Below are 23,186 nucleotides of genomic sequence, written 5' to 3' on the forward strand. Positions count from 1 at the left end.
CGTTTGTACACTCTATAAACGTAAATATTATTTTTGTAAATTTTAAATTTTATGTGATATGATTTAATTTAGAAGATAAATTTTAAATTTTAAATATTAGAAATAAAATAACTATTAAGGATACCTATTCTAAGCACCATCCTGCAAATAAAGAACTTATAACTAACAAATTAGAATAAATTGTAACATTGTAAGTAATATTTAGTAAATTGTCTAAGGTGGAAATATGATGGTCCTTTTTCATTTATCTGGAGGTCAAAGGTTCTACTCATAAGAATGAGAAGAAAAGTTGAAAAGTCCAATAGCATATATCACAAGATGGGAAAGGTTTTTTTCACGAGAGGATGAGAAATTTTGAAAATGTTCTTAGAATCTTAATACAAAAGAATGGATGAATGAATAACGTACTTCAACCTTTATATTGATAGTGGATATTATTCCATAATAATTTTTTCATACAATTCCATTATAATTAAAAAAAAAAGCCTTGTTCCAAAATAATAATAATAAAAATAAAAATCATAGAAGTTTATCATCTTAAAGGCTAAGAAAAACTCGAGAGAGGAATTACTACAAGTTCAAATCTAAGAAAAGTTCAAGTGCAAATCTGGATCTTAGTCAATATTATAATTAGAACTACTCCTAAAAATCATTTTTATAAAGAGCAAAAGTCTCTCGTTTTTAAATAATATGATATTTAATACACCACGTTCATAATTAAACTCAATATATAAGGAATTAGAATATTATAACTGATGTATAAAATCAATTAAAATATATTACTTTAGTAATTATAATTAAGGATGATAATATATATATGAAATAAAGAGTACTAGCATGCATGATGGATACGTTGAAATTGAGCATCTTGCACATTTGTCTTTTTTAACAAGATATAGTAATAGGAAATCGAGTCTCCATATTCTCCAATCCATATGGAAATTAAAAAAAAAAAATTATAAGAAAAATCAAGAAAATCCCAGTAACATCAAATATTATGCATGCATGAGTACTACGACACTGGAACTTGTGTCTCTCTCACTTTCTTATATTCATATATATGCAAGATCTATCAATCCCTGATCTCCTCCATTAACTAAAGTTGGTTCAAATTAAACGGTAATCTTTGCATCGGATCACGTACGTACGTACTTCGACAATCTAGCTAGCTCCGTCGTCTGTATTAATAGCCTTTCAGGTATATATTGACCGGATTTATATACCTCCTCTCGGAAGTACTTCGTATAGAATTTCCAGTCCTGATCATGAGCACTAAAATAGGCGAAAAGAGCAAGCTGAATAGTACTGTCATGGCAGCAGTAGCTTGTTCACGGTAGAAATACTGATAACGAAAGAACTAGCGTTTAAAGCAGTCCGCCCCGGTCGAGAGTTCCTCCCCAGGCTCCCTGATCTTGAGCCCCAATTCTCAGCCTCCCTACCAGACAAATACGTCCCCAGTCACGGTGTCACCCTCACCCTCTCTGGGCTAGCCACTTCCTCGATATTGTACGTACCGATCGTGTTTAAGGCCAAAATGTTCTGAGATATATTAGGCGAATATTAGTTACCATTCATGTGCTAAAAACATAAGTACTTACGTACTCCCGTGATGATTGATGCAATGCAAACTAAGGGCGTTCTGCAATAATAGGAGGATTGGAATTATGACCAATAGAAGACAAGGGAACCTGCACTTGGTTAGAAAAGAAAAGACTCTGACACCAAACCTGCGACGACCAGGATCCGAGATACATCGGCCAGACGCTAATCGGACGACGAAAAAGCTTCAATTTCAAGAAGAATATCTGGCCTTATATATAATGAAATTCCAAGCTTACCCAAGTTGTCCATCACCGCTAAAGTGTCCCGGCCCCCAGGCTGCAAATTGTGGCCAAGAACAGCAGTAACATGTCAGTGCTAAAAACCGCTTGGATTATGGTATGATCCATTGGTTCCCCACTATATCTGTCTGCTGAGACGTGGGTTTTCCGCAGGAAGGTTGATTTTCTGCACTTGGGAAGCGAAAATGTTTCTAAATTAAAAGTGATGCTATTACAGATGGAGAATTCTCGGGGTTTTGTTTCTGATCAGCACGTCTTTCTGAACGAAAAATGAAAGATATGGCCATCAGAAGAGATCCCATTAGCAAGATCACTGACTTGGTGTCTTCATCATATAAAATAGGAGGGGGTTCCGCTCCAATGAACCCTTTCTGACTCTCTCTATGTTGCAGATCATCACTTGTCATCAACACGTACGTACACCGGCTGGAATTGGGAAATTAATATATATGCTGCATCTTCGTTTGCATTGATCACAATTGACTAACGTTCACGTGCAGCAGATTTAACATAAGGGTACTGAAAGTAGTGTAGAAATTCTTGATATAAAATCATATCAACTCTCGAATGAAATTAATCAAGTGGCTCTGGAGCTATGAGAACAACAAATTGAGCGTACTAAACTACGGGTACGTTTTTCTTTTTCTGAAAATTTTATTAATTTTTAACAAATTTTTATGTACTGATTCTGATTCTTTTACTATGATCATGTACAGATTCGAGCTAGGGTGGCAGATGACTTTTTCGATCCGGATCCCCCATTTATTCGAGAATCTGCCAGCTGCATGCGATGGTCTAAAAATGGAAGGTTCATGCATGCATGCTTCAAGACTTCGCAGATTTTTTTAAGGAAAGTCTCAAAATATCATAGAAGTTTAAAATGAAAGCATCTATATATCTGTTTTATTCTCACGGTAATTATTAGTCACTGTAGTTCTTTTTTCCTAATGATTAGCTAGAGAACCCGGCCCAGTGCACACCCTCCATCAGATCATACGAATCCGTGGATGTTGATTAATTAAAAGCAATTTAGGAACTTTAGATGACATTTTAAAACAATATTAATTAATACGTGTCTCGTGCAATCACAATGGATATTTCTTATGGATCGTGCTACAGCCCCCGCTGGGGGCTCCCGCTGGGAGCTCCCGCTGGGGCTGTAGTGTATTTTTGTATGTGTTTTTTTTTAAGTTGTTTTTTATATAATTTTTTTTAATATTTTTTAATATTTTTTAAAAAATAAAATAAATTTAGAATATTATTAAAAACACTTTCTTAATCAAGAAGTAAAAAAAAAATTATTAAAAAATACTTCCTTAATCACAAAATAAAATAAAAAATCATATAAAAATATTTTATATTTTACTTCGTGATTAAGCAAGTATTATTTAATAATATTATAAATTTTTTTATTTTTTAAAAATATTTAAAATCATTAAAAATATTTACATAACAAAAAAATTAAAAAATACACATAAAAAAATACACTAGAGCTCCAGCTCCCAGCGGGAGCCCCAGCGGGAGCTCTAGCATTTTCCATATTTTAATTGCCCCCACACTCTCTCTCTCTCTCTCTCTCTCACTCACGCACGCGCAATATCACGATCCTCTTTTGTCTATATATTCACTACCAGGCTTCCACACCTCTTGCGTGATTGCATCTCCATAACAAACTTATACCTGTTGCTAAAAGACAGAGAAAGATCAGAACATGGTAGTTGCCGGACCAGGTACCGGTGGTGGCGGTTCTGCTCTTCGGTGGACCGACATGAAGGGCCTGAGCCTCCAAGTTATCACCGGTCGGTGGTTCATGGTGTTTGCCTCATTTCTGATCATGTCCGCCGCAGGTGCCACCTACATGTTCGGTGCCTACTCCAACGACATCAAATCCGTTCTCGGCTATGACCAAACCACCCTCAATTTGCTCAGCTTCTTCAAGGATGTGGGCGCTAATGTTGGCGTCCTCTCTGGCCTGATCAACGAGGTCACGCCCCCGTGGGTGGTTCTGTCCATTGGTGCGGTCCTCAACTTTTTCGGGTACTTCATGATATGGCTTGCTGTGACGAAAAGAATCGCAACGCCCCATGTTTGGCACATGTGCTTCTACATTTGCATTGGGGCAAACTCGCAGTCTTTTGCCAACACTGGCTCCCTTGTCCCCTGCGTAAAGAACTTCCCGGAAAGTCGAGGCGTTGTGTTGGGGATTTTAAAGGGATACGTGGGTCTCAGTGGCGCTATAATCACACAAATATATCATGCTATCTATGGGGATGACGCGAAGTCTTTGATTTTGCTTATAGGGTGGCTTCCTTCTGCTGTATCTTTAGCTTTTCTTCGAACTATTCGGTACATGAAGGTCATTCGGCAGCCGAACGAACTCAAAGTTTTCTACAATTTCCTCTATATTTCACTTGGTCTTGCAGGTTTTTTGATGATTATGATCATAGTACAGAACCAAGTGACGTTCACGCAGGGTGCGTATGGTGGCAGCGCCATCGCAGTGATTATCTTACTCTTTCTCCCACTCGCTGTTGTTATTTTGGAAGAGTATAAAGTTTGGAACACCAAGAAACTAGAGATGGATAATGCGGCACCCTTGAAAATAATCACTGAGAAGCTGAACCCAGATCAGGCCGCCCCATCTGCACCAGCAGCGTCTTCCGGTGCCACAACAAATTCACTCCCCGATCAACCGAGCTCCGAAAAGCAAGTTTCTTGTTGGAAAAATGTATTCAGGCCGCCAGACAGAGGGGAGGATTACACCATACTCCAAGCACTTTTCAGCGCTGACATGCTAATTCTTTTCATGACAGCAATTTGTGGTGTTGGGGGAACGTTAACGGCCATAGACAACTTGGGACAGATTGGGAAATCATACAAGTACCCAAAGCAAAGCATAAGCACTTTCGTGTCGCTCGTGAGCATCTGGAATTATCTTGGACGGGTAGCCTCGGGATTTGGCTCAGAAATTGTTCTCAAAAAGTATAACTTCCCTCGGCCCCTCATGCTCACTCTGACCCTCGTATTATCATGTGCTGGTCATCTTATAATCGCGTTCAACGTCCCCAACGGACTTTACGTAGCATCGGTTATCATTGGGTTTTGTTTTGGTGCACAATGGCCATTACTTTTCGCAATAATTTCTGAACTTTTTGGCCTCAAGTATTACTCTACTTTGTACAATTTTGGGTCGGTGGCCAGCCCTATCGGACTATATTTGCTCAATGTGAAAGTCACCGGGAATTTATACGACAAGGAGGCTGAGAAGCAAATGGCAGCACTGGGGCTGAGAAGGGAATCTGGGAAGGAGTTAGATTGTACTGGGGTCGAATGCTTCAAGTTGTCTTTCATTATAATTACGGCGGTGACTGTATTCGGTGCAATTGTATCGCTCCTTTTGGTGCTCCGGACAAGGAAGTTCTATAAGAGTGACATTTATAAGAAGTTCCGGGAACAGGCCGCTAAGGAGGCTGAGACGGAGATGGCGATGACCACAAATGGTGTTGGACCATCGTAGGCCAAATTATGGTGCATGCCTAGATAATATCGTCCTTGCCGATAACAACCAAGTAGTTATATATATATATATATTAGGGAAAAAAATTGCAAAAGGATAATCATATGCATTTATAGGTATACATAATAAACGTAACGAAGATGTAAAATGGGGAATTAAGTAGTAGTCCCATTGGATTGTATGTAATGTAAGACACATGTATAAATATGTATTAATCGATCGGTGTGATAGTGGGATCTTTTTCTCTAGTTTAATTTCTTGTTATTTCATGTTTTTAATTTTTTCTTCTTTATCTATGCGAGGCAATACATGTTATGATCTCTAGATCAGGTACGCAAGGCATTTTTTTTTAATTGTGTTTTGAATTTAATGATGAAAATTATTTTGCCCCTTCTTGATTTTAATAATTATTATCGTTTTATAAATAATGATAGCGCGCGATTAATTAGGTTATTTGGACGTTGCGGACAATTAATTGGCTATTGCCATTAATTTCTTTCAAGCTAGCTAGGTTCATATATTATATATATCATTGATGTTCAGATAACGTAATTAAAGATTTATATATATATAAATATAATATCCAGAAGAAGTGTATATACTGATATTTATAACTTGATATTCAGACGTAATTAAAGATAATATCTTCTCTCGGGTGCGCTTTTAATAATTAAATGAGCCAACTTGACATGCAGCATCTGAAAATGAGAGGCCGGGGGAGCAAGACAAATTAAATCTAGTATAGTCGTACTACAGATAGACCGGAGCATGTCACCTTCCCTACCCTCCCATTAAATTCCAGAAAGCTCTAGCACGAACAGCTCAGTTTATGGTGAGAGAGAGAGAAAAGAGAACCCATTTCTTGTGGCACTGGTTAATTTTAATATGATCTATTAATAATATAAAGTCGTAGATCATGTACGTATAAGTTTGGCGTATATGTTTTTTTTTTTTAATTTAGATAAATTTATATTTAGGTTCGTGAAAAAATTTACTTTTCAATAATAGATTTATTATTTTTTAAAACGAGTGCACATAATTTATTTAGTCTAAAACTATATCTAATATTAAATTAACGTAAAGTCTTGATCTATTAATTATGTGATCTACGAAGTTCGTATTTATCCATGGTTGTCCAATGAATGGATTCTCTGACCTTCACTCAAACCTGTATATAAATTCTTCTTTTAATCTAAAATCACCATTACCCAGTCAAGAAAATTGTGATGAAGTGGATAACTGGGGTGCAAGAAAATCGTTATATATAGGACAAATTAAAGAAATTTGCATTGATCTAATTCTTTGCTGACTTTTAGATTATGTACAAGGTCAGCAGTAGTATTTGACGTCGACCAAGACTCAATTAAGCAGCCTAATTAGAACCATATTGCATGAAGTTCCAACATGTTCTACTCCTTTAACTCCTTCGGAATGGGCCGGGTTTTCCAGCTTATATATACAGCTTGTCGATCTCGATCTGTGACCTGACCTGCATGCATATGGTCTGGTCTGTACTTTTATTCTTACTTTTGGGTCATATGATCATTCCTTGGTTCATCCATTCATTAATATAATATAGTACTGGAAATTCACGAGTGCACAAACTCCAGCTAGTTCTCGTGAAACCACAATATATATTTGAAAGTTGCCTCTTAACATTTTTATATTCCGAGGCCTCGTTAAGCTATATATGATGAAAGAATGAAAGAAGAAAAGATGAAATAGTCCAAAAACACACCTAATAAATAAGTTTACAAGTAAATTATTGATCGTTAAAAATTACAATATATGACGAAGCAAGCTGAGCAGCAATCAAGTTGAAGTATTGTTCGACCAATCCAAACTCTACTTGTTTTATTCTTTTTAAAAGCGATAATGCTGCAATCTCTGTCTATATATGTCTCAGATCAGTCTCTCACGCATACGCACACATACGTATTTTTTGTCTATAACTATAGTTTTTTCTTCAAGAAAAAACTCGCAAGTATAGTACTGTTTGGTGCGACTAACAGAGTACTGAAAGAAATGGAGGCTGCCAGACCCAGTGGAGGTGGAGGGAGCTTGGCTAGCAAGAAGCGGTTTATTACCCAAGTGCTCACAGGGCCATGGTTCTCGGTTTTCGCATCATTGCTAATCATGTCCACCGCCGGAACACCCTACGCGTTTGGACTGTACTCCAACGTCCTCAAATCCGTCCTCGGATATGACCAGAGCACCCTCAACTTGGTCAGCTTCTTCAAGGACGTTGGTACCAACGTCGGCGTCCCAGCCGGCCTCATCGCCGAGGTCACACCCACGTGGTTTGTTTTATCACTGGGTGCAGTCATGAACTTTTTTGGGTACTTAATGATATGGCTGGCAGTGACCGAGAGAATGGCAAAGCCCCACGTATGGATGATGTGCTTGTACATATGTCTTGGGGCAAATTCAACGGCTTTTGCCAACACTGGAGCACTCGTCACCTGCGTGAAGAACTTCCCAGAAAGCCGCGGGATCGTGTTAGGGCTTCTAAAGGGATACGTGGGCCTTAGTGGTGCTATACTCACCCAACTCTACCATGCTATCTATGGTAACGACTCAAAATCATTGATTTTGCTAGTAGGATGGCTTCCGGCCGCGATATCTTTCGCTTTTCTACGAACTATAAGAACCATGAAGTTCAATCGGCTACAGAACGAGCTCCAAGTTTTCTATAATTTCTTATATATATCACTTGGCCTCGCTGGGTTTCTGACGATCATGATTGTAGTACAGCAAAAGGCTACATTAACGAAGAGCGAGTACAGTGGCAGTGCAGCTACGGCACTTTTCTTGCTCTTTCTTCCGCTTGCTGTCGTTATCATGGAGGAGCGTAATCTTTGGAAGGGCAAGAAATTATCGGTCAATAACTCTTCCAAGGCGCTGAAAATAATCACCGAGAAGCCGAGCATGGAAACTAGTACTGAACTCTCCGTTCCCCGAGCCTGCTTTAGTACTCCAGAGACAATCAATTTGGCCCCTGAACGAGATGCAAGAAAGCAAGTTTCATGTTGGGGAACCATATTTACGCCGCCGGATAGAGGGGAGGACTATACCATACTCCAAACACTCTGCAGCATCGACATGTTGATACTATTCTTTTCGGCAATTTGTGGCGTTGGAGGCACCTTAACGGCCATAGACAATCTGGGACAGATGGGAACGTCGCTCGGATACCCAGCTCGCAGCATAAGCACCTTTGTCTCTCTTGTAAGCATATGGAATTATCTTGGGCGGGTGGTGGCGGGTTTGGTCTCCGAAATTCTTTTGAAAAAATACAAATTCCCACGCCCTCTCCTGCTCACTATAGTCCTCCTATTCGCATGTGCTGGTCACCTTCTGATTGCTTTTAATCCTCCCGGCGGTCTCTATGTGGCATCCATAATAATCGGGTTTACTTTCGGGGCACAATGGCCGTTAATTTTCGCAATAATTTCTGAAATTTTTGGCCTTAAATACTACTCGACTCTGTACAATTTTGGGTCAGTGGCAAGCCCAATTGGATTATATATACTCAACGTTAGGGTAACTGGACATTTATACGACAGGGAAGCTGAGAAGCAGCTGGCCGTTTTGGGACTCGAGAGGAAGCGAGGGGAGGCTTTAAACTGTACTGGGGTCGATTGCTTCAAGCTGTCTTTCGTTATAATTACGGCAGTGACGTTGTTTGGCTCGCTTGTTTCCCTCGTATTGGTGCTCAGGACTAGGAAGTTTTACAAGAGTGACATTTACAAGAAGTTCCGGGAGGAGGTGCGAGCAACCGAGGAGGTGGCGATGGCTGGAAAATCCTTGGATACCAATGGTACTGGCCAGAACCGTTGACTTTAGACAACATACGAAAGTAAAAAAGATCTTAGAAAGAAGAGACAGATCATGGGCACGCATATCATGTTTATTTGATAAGGATCGATCGGAACAAAAACTTGGTTTATTTTTAAAAAAATGCTACCACTTTGCCGACTAATTTATCTCCTTCATTTTTTATACTTTATGTATTTTAATTTTTTGTTTTTTTTATTTAATAGTTAAGAAATTAATTATTAATGTATTGATATTTTCGATATTTTTTAAAAATATTTTAAAATGATAAATAAATAAATTGAACAAAAATTAAAAGGTCAATTTGACCTAACGGTCAAATGAAATACTACTCAAACGGCAGTGTAATATCGCTCTTATTTTTAATACAAAATGGGTTTAATATTGTTTTCCTTTCAGTTTTTTGCTTTTCCTATACGAATTACTCCAACTATCCCCCGCAAATTAAAGGAAAAAACAAAAGATCAGTGACATATCAAGAATTATCTCTTAATTGTCTTATAAATTCCTTTTTTTCTAGATTTTTCTCTACATATATAAATATGAGTAATTCTACATACAACCGTAAAGTGCGTAACCGCCGCGTAATTACTTTGAAAAAGAGTGGGATCTACTATTAAAAAATTAATTTTTTTCATGTGAGTCCCATGTTTTATTCATTTTTTTCAAAGCGATTACACGACGGTTACGCAATTCACGGTTGTAAGTATCTTTTTTCTATAAATATTTATATATATAAATATATATATTTTTCTTCGGATGAGAATTTAATTTGGAAAACGAGAGACATGTTATCTCTTAATTTGTTATATTATTCATGCCTTTATTTCATAAATTTCCTTCCATATGGAATAAAAGCTGTCACGTACTATTTAATAAGTTTAGTCGGAATAAAATATATAGCGGCTGGTGGATGATGATCAATGATCATACACAGTTGGCCGAACAAGTATTTTTTTTTTTACTGAAGGAAACAAATAAGAGAGAGATGTTTATTTTCGACCTGTCCAAGATTCATAAAGATTTAAGACCTGGGTCAAGTTTGTCATGCATCTATTACTGGTTTCTCTAAAAGGTATTTTCCTTTTAAATATTTGAGTGTCTCTATTGTGGTTGGGAGATTGAAAGTTAATGATTTTGGTCAGTTGCTTGAAAAAATAAAAAATAAAATTGCGGATTGGAAGATGAAACTACTTTCTATTAATGGTCGGACTATCCTTCTTTGCCATGTTCTTTCGAGTATGGCTATTCATCTTATGACCATTTTACATGTTCCTTAGAATGTGATCAGAATTTTGAATAGGATTATGAGTTCTTTCTTTTGGGGGAGTCTGAAGGGAAATGTAAGAGAAAATAGATTTTTTAAAATAACATCTGCAAGCTTACTAAGGAAGGTGGTTTGGGTATTCAGGATTTTGAGGACATTCAAAAGGCTTTACATATGAAACTTGATTGGTGTCTAATTAAGGGTTAGTCTTTATAGGCAGATTTTCTTAGAGCAAAGTATGCCCAAAATAATCACTCATCTCTTTTGGTGCCTAATAAGGGCACTCGATTTTGGAAATCTATTGTCTACTGTATCCTGAAAGTTTTAAATAATTCAAAGTGGACTATGCGCGAGGGGAATATATCTTTTTAGTTTGATAATTGGGAAGAGGGGGGTCCTCTTAGGCTCTTAGCTCCCAATATCCTGTTCTTGAACAACCTCTCTTAAAGTTTAAAGATTGTCGTATTGATACTGGTTGAGATATTCCCTTACTGGCAAGGCTAGTGGGTTTTCAAGAAGCTTCTGAGTTGTGTAAGTTTTTGGCTAGGAGGAATGATGGGCATGATGTTTTAATCTCGCTAAAAGATAGTGATGAAAATTTTTCTACCAAAAGTACTTGGAATTGTATTCGAGTTAGGGCTCATTCCTTACATTGGGCTCAGTGGATTTGGCATAATTCCCTTTTTAAAAATATTTATATTATGATGTGGAATGTCTATAACAACTGTTTGAGTGTTGATGGAAAGATTAGATCTGTTGGTATTCCTATTGTTTCTAAGTGTAATTGTTGCTCTTTGGGTCATATTGAGAATCTAAATCATGTGCTTTGTACTGGAGATGTCGTTAGACATATTTGGCGTATGACCGCTATCCAGTTAGGGGTGCACATGGGTGTTTTCCATACTTGGAATGAGCAAGTTAATTTTTGGTTCCGACATGCCGGGAAGTCTTTTCAGCTTCGTATTATTTTTGGTATTCTGCCTTCTATTATTTCTTGGTAGCTTTGGAACAGGCACTGTAAAGCTCATAACTGAGGATAGAACTGATACAGTTTATTCTATTTGGCATGTCATTAAAAGCTAGATTCGAAAGATCATGCAATTGACTATGAAAATTTCTCGTGTTTCTAATTAGGATGTCGCTATATTGAATAGACTGATTCCTGTGGTTTTTCCAAAGCCTAGAATAGTCCATGTGGTGAGGTGGTCTAGACCTCCTCAGGATTGGGTGAAGCTAAATATGTATGGTAGTAGTTTGGGTAATCCTTACCTGACCGGTGCTAATGGTGTTATTCGTGATAACTTTGGCCGGTTAAAAGTGGCTTATTCTATTTTTTGGGTCAGGGATTTAATAATTTTGCTGAATTGAGAAGTTTGTGGGAAGGGGTTAGGAGGTGCTATTAGCTTGGTTTCTTCCGAGTGGAGATTGAGATGGATACTCAGCTTCTTGTTAATTGGCTTAATAAAGGTGTTTGTCGTATTTGGTATCTAGAGGATTATTGGGATGATCTACTTGCTTATTTAGAGTGCATGAAGTATCGTGTGAGTCATATTTATCATGAAGGAAATGATGTGGCTGATTTTCTTGTTAAGAGAGGTATATGGGGTTCTGATATGGATTTGTATAATGATAGTGATCATATGCCTAGCCAGTTACGGTGTCTTCTCAAAATGGATAGAATTGATTTTCCTTATTTGCATATTTTATAGATTATTTCCCAAGTTTTGGTTTAGGCTTGGTTTTTTGTTTTGATTTTGTATTGGTCTTTTTTTTTTTTTTTTTTTATAAATGTTTAGACTTGTAGTTCTGTTGTTTGGTGTTTCTCTTGATGTTTGAGATTTGATCTTTTATTTATTTTTAATTGTACATCTCAGCATCAAAATTTTGTAACTACGGATTTTCTCTATAAAAAATGAGGCTATCAATCAAATTAGAGATCCGTCCTTTTTAAAAAAAAAATATTCAGAACTATTATTAGCAATAAAAGAATAATTGATTCAGAAGGATGACTAGAGCCCGGTCAACGATTCAACGTACATTTGAATTATTCAATTGCAATTACGAGGAGACAGATGGTGAGCTGGCCAGAGTCATCAACTCCTAGGCCGGTTTGGTTAATTTATATAAAATTAAATTATTTTATTTCATTTAATTTAATTATTATAATTTTTTAAAATAAAAATTTTTAAATTTTAAATTAAAAAATAATATTTATTAAATTTTTACCAAAATATCTCATCTAAATTATATAATCAAACAAGACTTTAAACCTTTTTGCGGTTTGATCATTTGTAGTTTCCGTTTTTTTTAAGGAAAAAAATAAAAGAAATTGCATCAACTCGCTTTCAGGTATAAAATTCTATTGTCTACCATAATTTTAAATCATATAAGAGTTGAAAAGGTGGTCTGTCAATATTTTATAGAGTTGATATGCTCTTTATTTTATTTCTTCATATTAAGAAAGAAAATTTATTTATAAATTTTTGATACACCAAATATATTATTGATGTGAAAGCTTGTCACATTTATTAGCATTAATTTTATGATTTTGAATATTTTTAGGATTATAATAGATCATATAACTAATAACAGAGGGTATGTTTACATCAATTTAATTATAAATAGCATTAATGTTCAATAAAGAAAATGGCAGCGGGAACATTGGACGGTTTGACTACAAAAACGTACTTGTCGATCCAACAAAGCTGAGCCCACAAGTGAAAATGAAGTTTTCCATAGGCCACGGCACGCAGGCACTCTATAAAGTTGATCTTTCGCTAAAGAAAAAGGATATTTATAATTATAAATTACGTAACTGTCACATAATAATTTTAAAAAAATTAATTAAATATAAAATTTATATAAAAAAATTAATTTTTTAATAAAAAAATTAATTTTTATTTAAAATAATTACGCATCATTTATTTATTTTAAAATTATATATAGAATTACTCTTTGCTACGTAATGAAGTAGGCTTCTAGGCCATTCGATCGGTAACAACTTGGGCAGGCCATTTTCGTTGATGCCACGAGTCTTCTTTGATAAAGCACAAGGATTTGGATTAGAATTCTTTTTTTTTTTTTATAATACCACATATCTATTCTTGTCGGTTGGACCAAACAAAATATAAATTCAAAGCAATTAATCTGAAGTCAGAGTCGTCTTAAGTTAATGGTATTAGCTAGGAAAGAGGGACAATAATATTGTTGATTGTCTCTGGGGTGAATATATATATATATATATAGATACACACACAAAATATGACAATTTAGGACACGTTAATTGGCTCGGGATAGGTCTTTCAATTATAATTTAATTTCATTCCTTTGAAATAATGGTTTTGATCACGCATTGAAATTCATATAAATTAAGTTCAATATATATATATATATATATATATATATATATATATGCATGATGAGATTGCGAAAGTTCTACAAAGTTTAATTAGGGCGAACTTGACAATTAGACACATCGATTGTGTCCATAAAAACTATATATATATATATATGTATATCTCGCTAGCTAGATAATTTTAAATAGTAAGTATACTTATTTTAATACTGATTTGGTGTGGACGAGCTAGAGATCACACGCAAATTATTGCAGCATGCATGCATGCATAGATATATTCCGAGTTGTGAGATATAAAATATGAGTGGTAGGTAGAGATCAAGGGTACGTAGTTAATTGTCAATTGCTGATCAACTCTCAACCATGTGGAATCGCTGGAATATTTGGATCCCCACAGAAATCGGCGTGAAGTGTGATCATCGATACAGCAAGGCCGGGGGCTATTATTTATTTTTATAATAATAATATTATTATATAACTATAGCTAGTAGCTAGCTCCTCGAGGGAAATAAAATTAATAATATTCTAGCTAATTTCACAACTTGTAATAACCTCTTCTAGCTACGTTTGCCATCTAAAGCTGGAGGATGAATTTAATCTTCAATTAAATAAATTACCCCTTTAAATTACATTATCACCGATTCACCCGTTTTGATTTCAAGAAGTGATATTTACAATTATAAAATATATAAGTATCGCTCACTTATTCTTAATAAATAAATAAATATGAGATATATGAAATTTTTTAATTTTTAAATAATAAATTACACTCTTTTTTAAAAAAAAATATACGTCTCTTGCTGTGATATATTTAGCATTACTTTTTAACTTTGTTTTGTTTCCCATGGGAAAGGGATTCATGCATGCGCTTTACGTTTCGACCCTTGCTACTTTTCCATTTATTTTTTGGTGTTATTCGTTCTTAATACCACATAGCTAGGTTTGGGCCTGATCAAGTACTCATGTCCTTGATAAATAGTGAATTTTTCACTACATTTTTTTTTTCATTTTGCCCCTCTATTTTAGTGGTTTTTCCTTTTTATCCCTCTGCATACATTGCTTTGATCCGTTCCCATATTTATCTTTTAGACCATCCTTTTTGCTTCTTTCCCGTTTTTATCCCTCAATTTGCTTTTGTTTTATATAAATTTATGGTTGTGTCCGCCGGTCTCATGATAGTAATTTTTCAACCACTTTTCCTTTCCATTTATGTCCCTATATTTTATTCACATATTTACGTTGTTGTCCCTCTTTTTAATTTATTTTCCAATTTTGTCCCTCGATTCCCTTTTGTTTTATTCGTATTTTTACATTTTTGTTGCTTAATTTCATCGACTATGATTATATTTAGGTTCCTCAATTTCGTTGGTTTGTGACTAGGTATCGGTTCAGTTGTGGTATTTGTCCTTCTTGATCATCAATTATTTTTTCATTTGGTTTTCAATGACTGGTTTACTTTCTTACGTTGTCAGCGTGAGGGGATGTTTCCTCCCTATCGAGTGTAGTGATATTATGATTATCTCCAGACCCACAAAATTCCCTATCTCTCACTCTTGGCTTGCTCTCTCTCCCAAGTTCTCTCTCATCTCAGACTCCCTATTTTCTCTCTCTCTCTCTCTCTCTCTCTCTCTCTCTTTCCACCACATTACCCTTGCTGCCGTCAGCAGCCGCGGAGCACACCGGACAGGAGGGTTTTGTCGTCCCTCATTATTTGATGCTTCTTTCTCCAACAAAAACCAAAGCCCATAGAGAGAGAGAATGTGAGGCTTCCGAATGTATTCCTAGGGTTCGATGGAAACCACCTCTTCACGCTCGGTGACAGCCAGCTCGACGAAAACTTTGCTAGTTGGATTTCGTGAAGGCGTTTTTTGGCGTCTCGTTTTTTCGAATTTGATCTTGTTTTGCGTTATTGTTATCAGCAATCATTGGGTATGGATTTTCGCAGATTCTTCTAAACTAGTGTTTCATGCATTTGGGTTCATCTAGATGGTTTTGGCGTTTTGCATTTTAGGGTTTTTGGGTTTAATTTCTTTGACTTTTTTAATCTTTGACTTTACATCTGAGGTTTACTAATATTTTGGTTTTCTTGGGGCGCCAAATTTTGCCCATGTTTGACCGAATGTAGTGATTTGAGTTTTTGTCTCTTTCATTTTGTCCCTGACCGATTATCAGTTCAATTCTTTCTGGTTCATCAGTATGGGTTATTTTGTCCTTTGAGGACCGAGCATGGTGATTTGAGTTCTTGTTCTCATAGCTAGTCTCTCTGTTGTTGTTGTTTTTTTTTTTTTTTTGTAAGCAAATTAGATGCTCAAAGACTAGCACAAGTAAGCGAAAGATGTTTGATCTCTCTTGGAGGGACTTTTTCTGCTTTAAACCCTTTCGAGAATATTACAGGGAAGTCACTTGTAGTTGTAGAGGGGTCCGGATGTTGTTTAGCCTTTTCATTTCATAGGCTTATACTCCTTTTACATGATAAAAAATCAGATAGACTGAGTACTCGTTCTCCTTTTACATGTGCAGTTTTTTAATCATAGGTTCCAATCCTTAGCAGTTTTCTATAGCTTTTATTGTTTTTTTTATACTTTTAGTCTTTACATAATTATCTTACAGAGGACAAGCTGAGAAAGAATTTAGAGTGGAAGTTGATGCTATAGGTCACCTTCGGCGGCATAAGAACTTAGTTCGTCTTTTAGGGTATTGCATTGAAGGAACTGAAAAGTATGATATCTAATCATTATACTCCATCTTGGTTTCTAGGCACAAATAATAATCTTTTAGGTTCACAACTTTGTTTTGTAACAAATATTCATGAATGAATTGTCATAATGAATTTTATGTCTTCTCTCAATGTTCATTTAGTATAGCTAACTATTGATCAATGTTCTCTTCATTTAAAAATAAAATGGCATGAAGGATATTTTCCTCAAGAATATCGTTGACAGCAGTAGACTTATGAAGGGGCAGGGCGGCCATGGCCCCCCCAAAGTTTGAAAAAAATATATATATTATTTTTTATGATTTAATAGGATTATATTAATCTCATCTTGTGTATGCTCTCTGATCTAAAAATCATATTAGTCCCTCTCTACACAATTATTTTGATCTTATAGATTATTTTAACCTAGAAATAGAACAAAAAATATTTTATTATAGTTTTAGTTTTGCTCGGCCTCCCTCCCTCCCGTAACAAATTTATAGTTCTGCCAGATCGTTGACAGGGTAACAAAGGAAATTAAATCGCATATTTTATATTGATATATCCATTGTGTGCAATTTTTTCTTAAGTAAACGATTATATTAATAAGAATAGGCATAATACAATTACAAAAGATTATATATATACAAGAGGTAACGCCTATCTAAGAAGAAGAAACGGATCGTGTGCATTTATTGTGAATGAACATCCAGAATGTCGTTTATGTTTATAATCTTTGGTTATGAGTGTGTGCGCACCCTGTGCACACGTGAGAGCAAGATATATAGCTTTTGGCGCTAAGTTCACATATATTGAATTCATTTCTCGTCGGGTTATTGGTAACTTAGAGCAGTGGCGCGCACCATGGAGCCATGCGTCAACATGGATATCTAACTCTGGAAGCTCGGATAAAAATTCTCCTACTGCTGAAGGATTAGAGCATTCACATTCCATTTTTTATAATTTTTCTTAAATTTTAGCTAGAAATCACAATACTTCTAATAATTTTTTCTTAAATTTTATTCATATTTAAAAAATTCCCTACATCTCATTCCCTATATTTTTTCTATTCTATTAAAATAATATTTTTTATTATTTCTTTATTATTATTTCTACTACTTTATTTCTACATCTTTAACTATTTCCTATAAAATATATATAAAAATTGATTTAGGGGATGAATATATAGTGACTCTCCAAATATAGAGAATCAATGTTCAAATCCTAAAAATATACCTTAAAATAAGAAACCGGATGAAGTGCTTATTTTGTCAAAAAGTTAAGTTGACTCCCTAAAATTTAGAGATTTAGGGAATATAAGAAACCTCTAGGCATTAGAATCGTTGCAGTAGAGGAAGATGAAAATCCAATTTTTACAGATGACGATGAGGATCTCTATAAATCTTTAGAAAGAGTAAGGAAAGTGATGCTTAAAAAGCAAGAGGAGGAGGTGGCATGCATATGGTCCTCAAGCAATTGCACTTCTAGCCACCACCAAGATGATCACCAGCAGCGAAACTGCTAAAGATCAAAACCCCACTACTGGAGAGTCACAAGAAAATAAGGTCGTCTTTACAAAGATGGAGGAGTTTGTTTGTGGTCTCTAGCTAGCTTGACGAAGGTATATATGAGGAGAAATTCTATTTGCAGTCCTCAAGTGGAGACTGCATGTGCAGGTACATTATTAAATGAGAGAAAATATTATTTTAGAAGGGATAATTTTATAATTTTAAAAAATTTTAAAATTGAAATAGCCTAGGCCTGCATATGCAGTCCCCAAGTGGGGACTGTACCTAGCATTACTCATATATGAGCCCTTTTAGCTAACCAAACTCGATCATGATATACATACAACCCCAACATACCGGCCTGTCATCAAATATTTCATAACATCCAAAAAAACAACTTCATCCTTACGTAAATATATTCCATTTCTTATGCCAAATTAAAAAGTCAGAGGTGCAGGATACCTATCAATCTAAAGTCAATCATGTACACACATTATGATCTCAAGAAAATGTACACCAATCTAAAGTCTTCTAGAATGGTGCCTAATGAGTTTGTTTACTTTACTCAGAGAAAATTTCTGGCATGAAAAATATGACTATCTCTGAAGGGCAGAGAAGAGAAATCAACATTTAAGCATGGTTTGGTTACACAATACAGATTCATCTCTTCTGTACCATACAGTAATTTTTCCTATCTAAACGGGACTTTAGTTTCATAGTCTCTTAAAATAAATTTCTAGGCATGGAAAAAAGAGCATCATTTCTATTCTATTTGTGTAACTTCTTTTACTGTTAAATGGCTTCCCAATGGAAGCTATTGGTTAATTAAGCAATGTGAGAAACTGTCAATTCTGTCACTTCTTGATTTTTGAATATACGCGCGTTTGGTACTTGTATACTTGAATCACGCTATTTTCCCAACCAAACATAGAAAATGGTTCTTTTCTACGCTATGCTTATGTTTATTATTAAAGGTGAATATATCGAATATATAATCAGTTGCTCAAGAAATAATTGGGCAGATTTAGAAGAGATCAATCAGAAGGAACGCAAGGTTTAAACAATGAAGTTTTGAAAATCTCTGTTTTTTTTGTTTAAAGTCGTTTGTTTACACCGTTCCTGAATTCTTACACGAGTCCTTCAACCAATTTCATGCATGATCATTATTTTGTGACAAGTACTCGTGATGGCTTTAAACAATGAAGGCTTCAAATGAAAATAACAATCTTGCGTATTGGTAGATATGACTAAAGAAAAACATTGCAGTTCCATTGACTTTGCTAGATAATCAATTAGTACTTCGATCGATGTGTTTGAGTTTATATATACCTGATTTGAATCACGCTATTTTCCCAACCAAACATAGAAAATAGTGTTTAAATATTGTTTCTATGTTTCTTTCAAGGAAAGCTCACGGCTAACATCCAATGACAATTTATTTCCATATTTTTTTTTCCTTTCTAACTAGTAAAACGTATCTTGCACGTTACACTTCTGCTAGTATGTATATATATATTCGGGATGAAGAGATCAGCTGCTACGCCCACCGAAAATTCGGTACCGAATAGGTACCGAATAGTATACATATAATTCAGATGGCTCTAGCTGTTGTCGGTCAAAATTGATGGGCATCCACGAAATCATTCAATATTAAATAAGAACAATTAGAGAATACACAAAACTGGATTTTTCTAAGATTACAAAGTTTCAAGTAGTACTGCCCATCCAAAGTCCAACTTAATTGAAAGGATATGTTTAATTTTCTTCCTTTCACACACAAAAAATATATAATCCGAACGTTGACTAGACGAGTATAATTTGTTTGATAAATTTTGTTTCATCATTATCTGTAAAATCAGCACTAGTACTGCTACTTAGTACGTACTGTGTGACGTTATATTATAAACTATCAATACATTTAGCACTGCATGTTAATGCCAGAGTTTCGTTATATTAATATTGCGTTTGATGCATCAATATCAATGACGAATCAACTGGATAATGTCTTTTTTTAGTTGATTAATTACCCGTATTTCTCCGCAAGAGGCAAAAACGCTGCAGAAGTGAGCAAAAGACTTGGCAATAATCAAGTAGCGAGTGAGAAAGAAAGAAAGAGAAAGGGAAATAAATATGGTGGTTCCCGGATGCTGTACTGGAAGTGGGGGTGGTGGTGGAGGCCGGTTTGCGGACATAAAGGGCCTCACCCTCCAAGTGCTCCTGGGGCGGAGATTCATGATGTTCGCGTCTCTTTTAATCATGAACACTGCTGGCTTGAGCTACATCTTCGGCCTCTACTCCGGCGAGATCAAGTCCAAGCTCGGTTATGACCAAACCACTCTCAATTTGATCAGCTTCTACAAGGACTTAGGCGCAAACATCGGCGTCATCTCCGGCCTTATCAACGAGATCACACCCCCGTGGGTGGTCTTAGCTATGGGCGCGTCTTTCAGCTTTTTTGGCTACTTCATGATCTGGCTCAGCGTCACCGGAAGAATCGCCAAGCCCCATGTCTGGCAAATGTGTTTGTATATATGCATTGGCTCCAATTCACAACCTTTCGTCAACACTGGAGCGCTTGTCACCGCCATAAAGAGCATCCCTGAAAGCCGTGGAATCGTCATTGGTGTTTTGAAGGGTTACACGGGTCTTAGTGGCGCAGTTATCACTCAGGTTTACCATGCTCTCTACGTCGAAGACGCCAAGTCTTTGATTTTGCTCATAGCGTGGCTTCCTTCTGCTATATGTCTGGCTTTCCTTCGAACCATTAGGGTCATCAAGGCTACTCGACAGCCAAACGAGATCACGCTTTTCTATAATTTCCTCTATATCTCGCTTTGTCTTGCGGGGTTTTTGATGGTCGTGATTATAGTAGAGAAAAGGGTCGACTTCACACAAAGTGAGTATGGAGGAAGCGCAGCCGTGGTGCTTTTCTTGCTGTTCCTCCCACTTGCCGTCGTTATTATGGACGAGTATAAGGTTTGGAAGAGCAAGAAAGAAGCTCTGAACGATCCCGGATCATTGAAAATAACTACCGAGGAGGCAACCCAGACGAAGAGCCCTGTCCATCCACCACAAACTGGCACTTCCACAATTTCGCTTGCGGAACCAGGTGCTGAGAAAGAACAAGTTTCTTGTTGGAAGACCATGTTTCAGCCACCGAATAGAGGGGAGGACTATACCATACTACAAGCACTTTTCAGCATCGACATGTTAGTGATATTCATTGCAACAATTTGTGGTCTTGGGGGCTCGTTAACGGTGATAGACAACTTGAATCAAATAGGAAGTTCCTTAGGATACCCGAAGAGAAGCATAAGTACTTTTGTGTCTCTGGTAAGCATTTGGAACTATCTCGGACGTGTCGTCGCAGGTATTGCCTCGGAAATGTTCATAACAAAGTACAAATTTCCTCGCCCTCTCATCCTCACACTGGTCCTCCTCTTATCCTGCGTGGGTCACCTCCTAATTGCCTTTAACGTCCCGAACGGCATCTATGTGGCATCAGTGATTATTGGGTTTTGTTTTGGTGCACAATGGCCACTACTCTTCTCGATAATCTCTGAACTTTTTGGGCTTAAGTACTACTCTACGCTGTTCAATTTTGCAGCGGTGGCTAGCCCAATTGGGTCATACTTGCTCAATGTGAGGGTCGCTGGGCATCTATACGATAGGGAGGCAGAGAAGCAGATGGCAGCGTTGGGGCTCGAAAGGAAGCCCGGGGAGGACTTGAACTGCACTGGGGTTGACTGCTTCAAATTGTCTTTCATTATCATAGCCGCCGTGACCTTCTTTGGCACACTTGTTTCGCTCATCTTGGTGATTAGGACCAGGAAGTTCTACAAGAGCGACATTTACAAGAAGTTCCAAGAGGACGCGAATCATGTGATCGAGAATGAAACCACGATGGTTGCAAATGGTCGTGTTCGACAGACAGAATTAGCACAGCGTAACTAACAATAATGAAGGCCGGATAGGGACAAGGAACCAATTTGGGAGCCATTTATGACCCATCGATCTAATTTATGTCCATAAGCGACAGTTTTGGATCACTTTATTTATACTTCTTGTGATGATGTTTGTAATTTAGCCTTTTTTTTTATGCCCTTTTATCCTGTAAAATTAGATCTTGTGTACTTGTTTTATACGTTTATAAGAAGATTTCAGGGTTCTGTCTGATTGTCGTACTCGATTTTACGATTAATGATGATGCATGACTGTTGCTCCTAAAAAAGTAACGTTCTTATCAAATATTTCACAATAAATTACTTGTACAAGTTTTAAATAGATAAATTCTTGTAAAAATATAAATTCTACCATAAAAAAATATAAAAAATTATTTTTAATTAGTGGGTCAATTCACATTTTTATAAAAGATTCGTATAAAACTTACCTATTTGAAAGTTTTATCTAACATTACTTATATTTTATATCCGGCAGCCGATATATATATTCTAGTACTCGACTTGCAACGATATGCATATATCGGTTTTTACACAAATGGAATACCTGTTGGCTGTTGATTCCAAAGGCCAAGTACTTGCTGCCCTGTATTTGTCATCGTTGCCATAGAGAACGGAAAGGTTACGGGGGAAAAACTGCAAGAGATCGATTTGGATCCCTGTAGTGTAACCCTATGATTAGGTAATCAATGCCCAATAACGTCCTGAATCTCCTGATCATGAGACGTACTGTTGTCATTGTCAAATGACCCGGCCACATTAATATAGATTTTTATTTGCATGCCATTTCAGATTTTCTTATATTAATACATATATATATTTTTTATAATTATCTTGATAACTGTTTGTAATAAATTTGATTGATTTAGTGTTGTACGTTTTCATTTAGTAGGCATGTATTGGCTATTGAGGTGCTAGTTTTCCAGCTATGACTTTTACCCTAAAGTCAATCACGTACACACATTATGATCTCAACAAAACACAAGCGATCGAGAGGAATAAATATGAGTTTATTGCTAATGGTTTTCAATGAGTTTTGCTCCATATAATATTACTTGTGTCTTTTAGAATGGTGCCTAATGAGTTTGTTACTTTACTTAAAGAAAATTTATGGCATGAAAAATATGACTATCTCTGCAGGGCAGAGAAGAGAAATCAACATTTAAGTCCGGTTTGGGTACACAATACATATTCATCTCATCTGTAC

General features: G+C 36.2%; 3 protein-coding genes across 3 annotated transcripts; all 3 read left to right on the forward strand.

The window, feature by feature from the left end:
* The first annotated feature begins 3,501 nt into the window (after window positions 1-3,501).
* On the forward strand, window positions 3,502-5,623 carry LOC109019859 (protein NUCLEAR FUSION DEFECTIVE 4-like). The gene has a single exon (XM_035691712.1). The coding sequence runs from the start codon at window positions 3,553-3,555 to the stop codon at window positions 5,356-5,358; it is 1,806 nt and encodes a 601-aa protein (XP_035547605.1). The 5' UTR covers window positions 3,502-3,552; the 3' UTR covers window positions 5,359-5,623.
* A 1,760-nt stretch (window positions 5,624-7,383) lies between these two features.
* LOC109020023 (protein NUCLEAR FUSION DEFECTIVE 4-like) lies at window positions 7,384-9,247 on the forward strand. The gene has a single exon (XM_019002415.2). It carries the CDS (start codon window positions 7,384-7,386, stop codon window positions 9,196-9,198), a length of 1,815 nt encoding a protein of 604 aa, XP_018857960.2. The 3' UTR covers window positions 9,199-9,247.
* Window positions 9,248-19,951: 10,704 nt separating this feature from the next.
* On the forward strand, window positions 19,952-22,193 carry LOC109020022. The gene has a single exon (XM_019002414.2). It carries the CDS (start codon window positions 20,151-20,153, stop codon window positions 21,972-21,974), a length of 1,824 nt encoding a protein of 607 aa, XP_018857959.2. The 5' UTR covers window positions 19,952-20,150; the 3' UTR covers window positions 21,975-22,193.
* The last annotated feature ends 993 nt before the right edge of the window (window positions 22,194-23,186 follow it).

Source organism: Juglans regia, chromosome 7 (assembly GCF_001411555.2).
Source record: "Juglans regia cultivar Chandler chromosome 7, Walnut 2.0, whole genome shotgun sequence".
Classification (NCBI taxonomy): domain Eukaryota; kingdom Viridiplantae; phylum Streptophyta; class Magnoliopsida; order Fagales; family Juglandaceae; genus Juglans; species Juglans regia.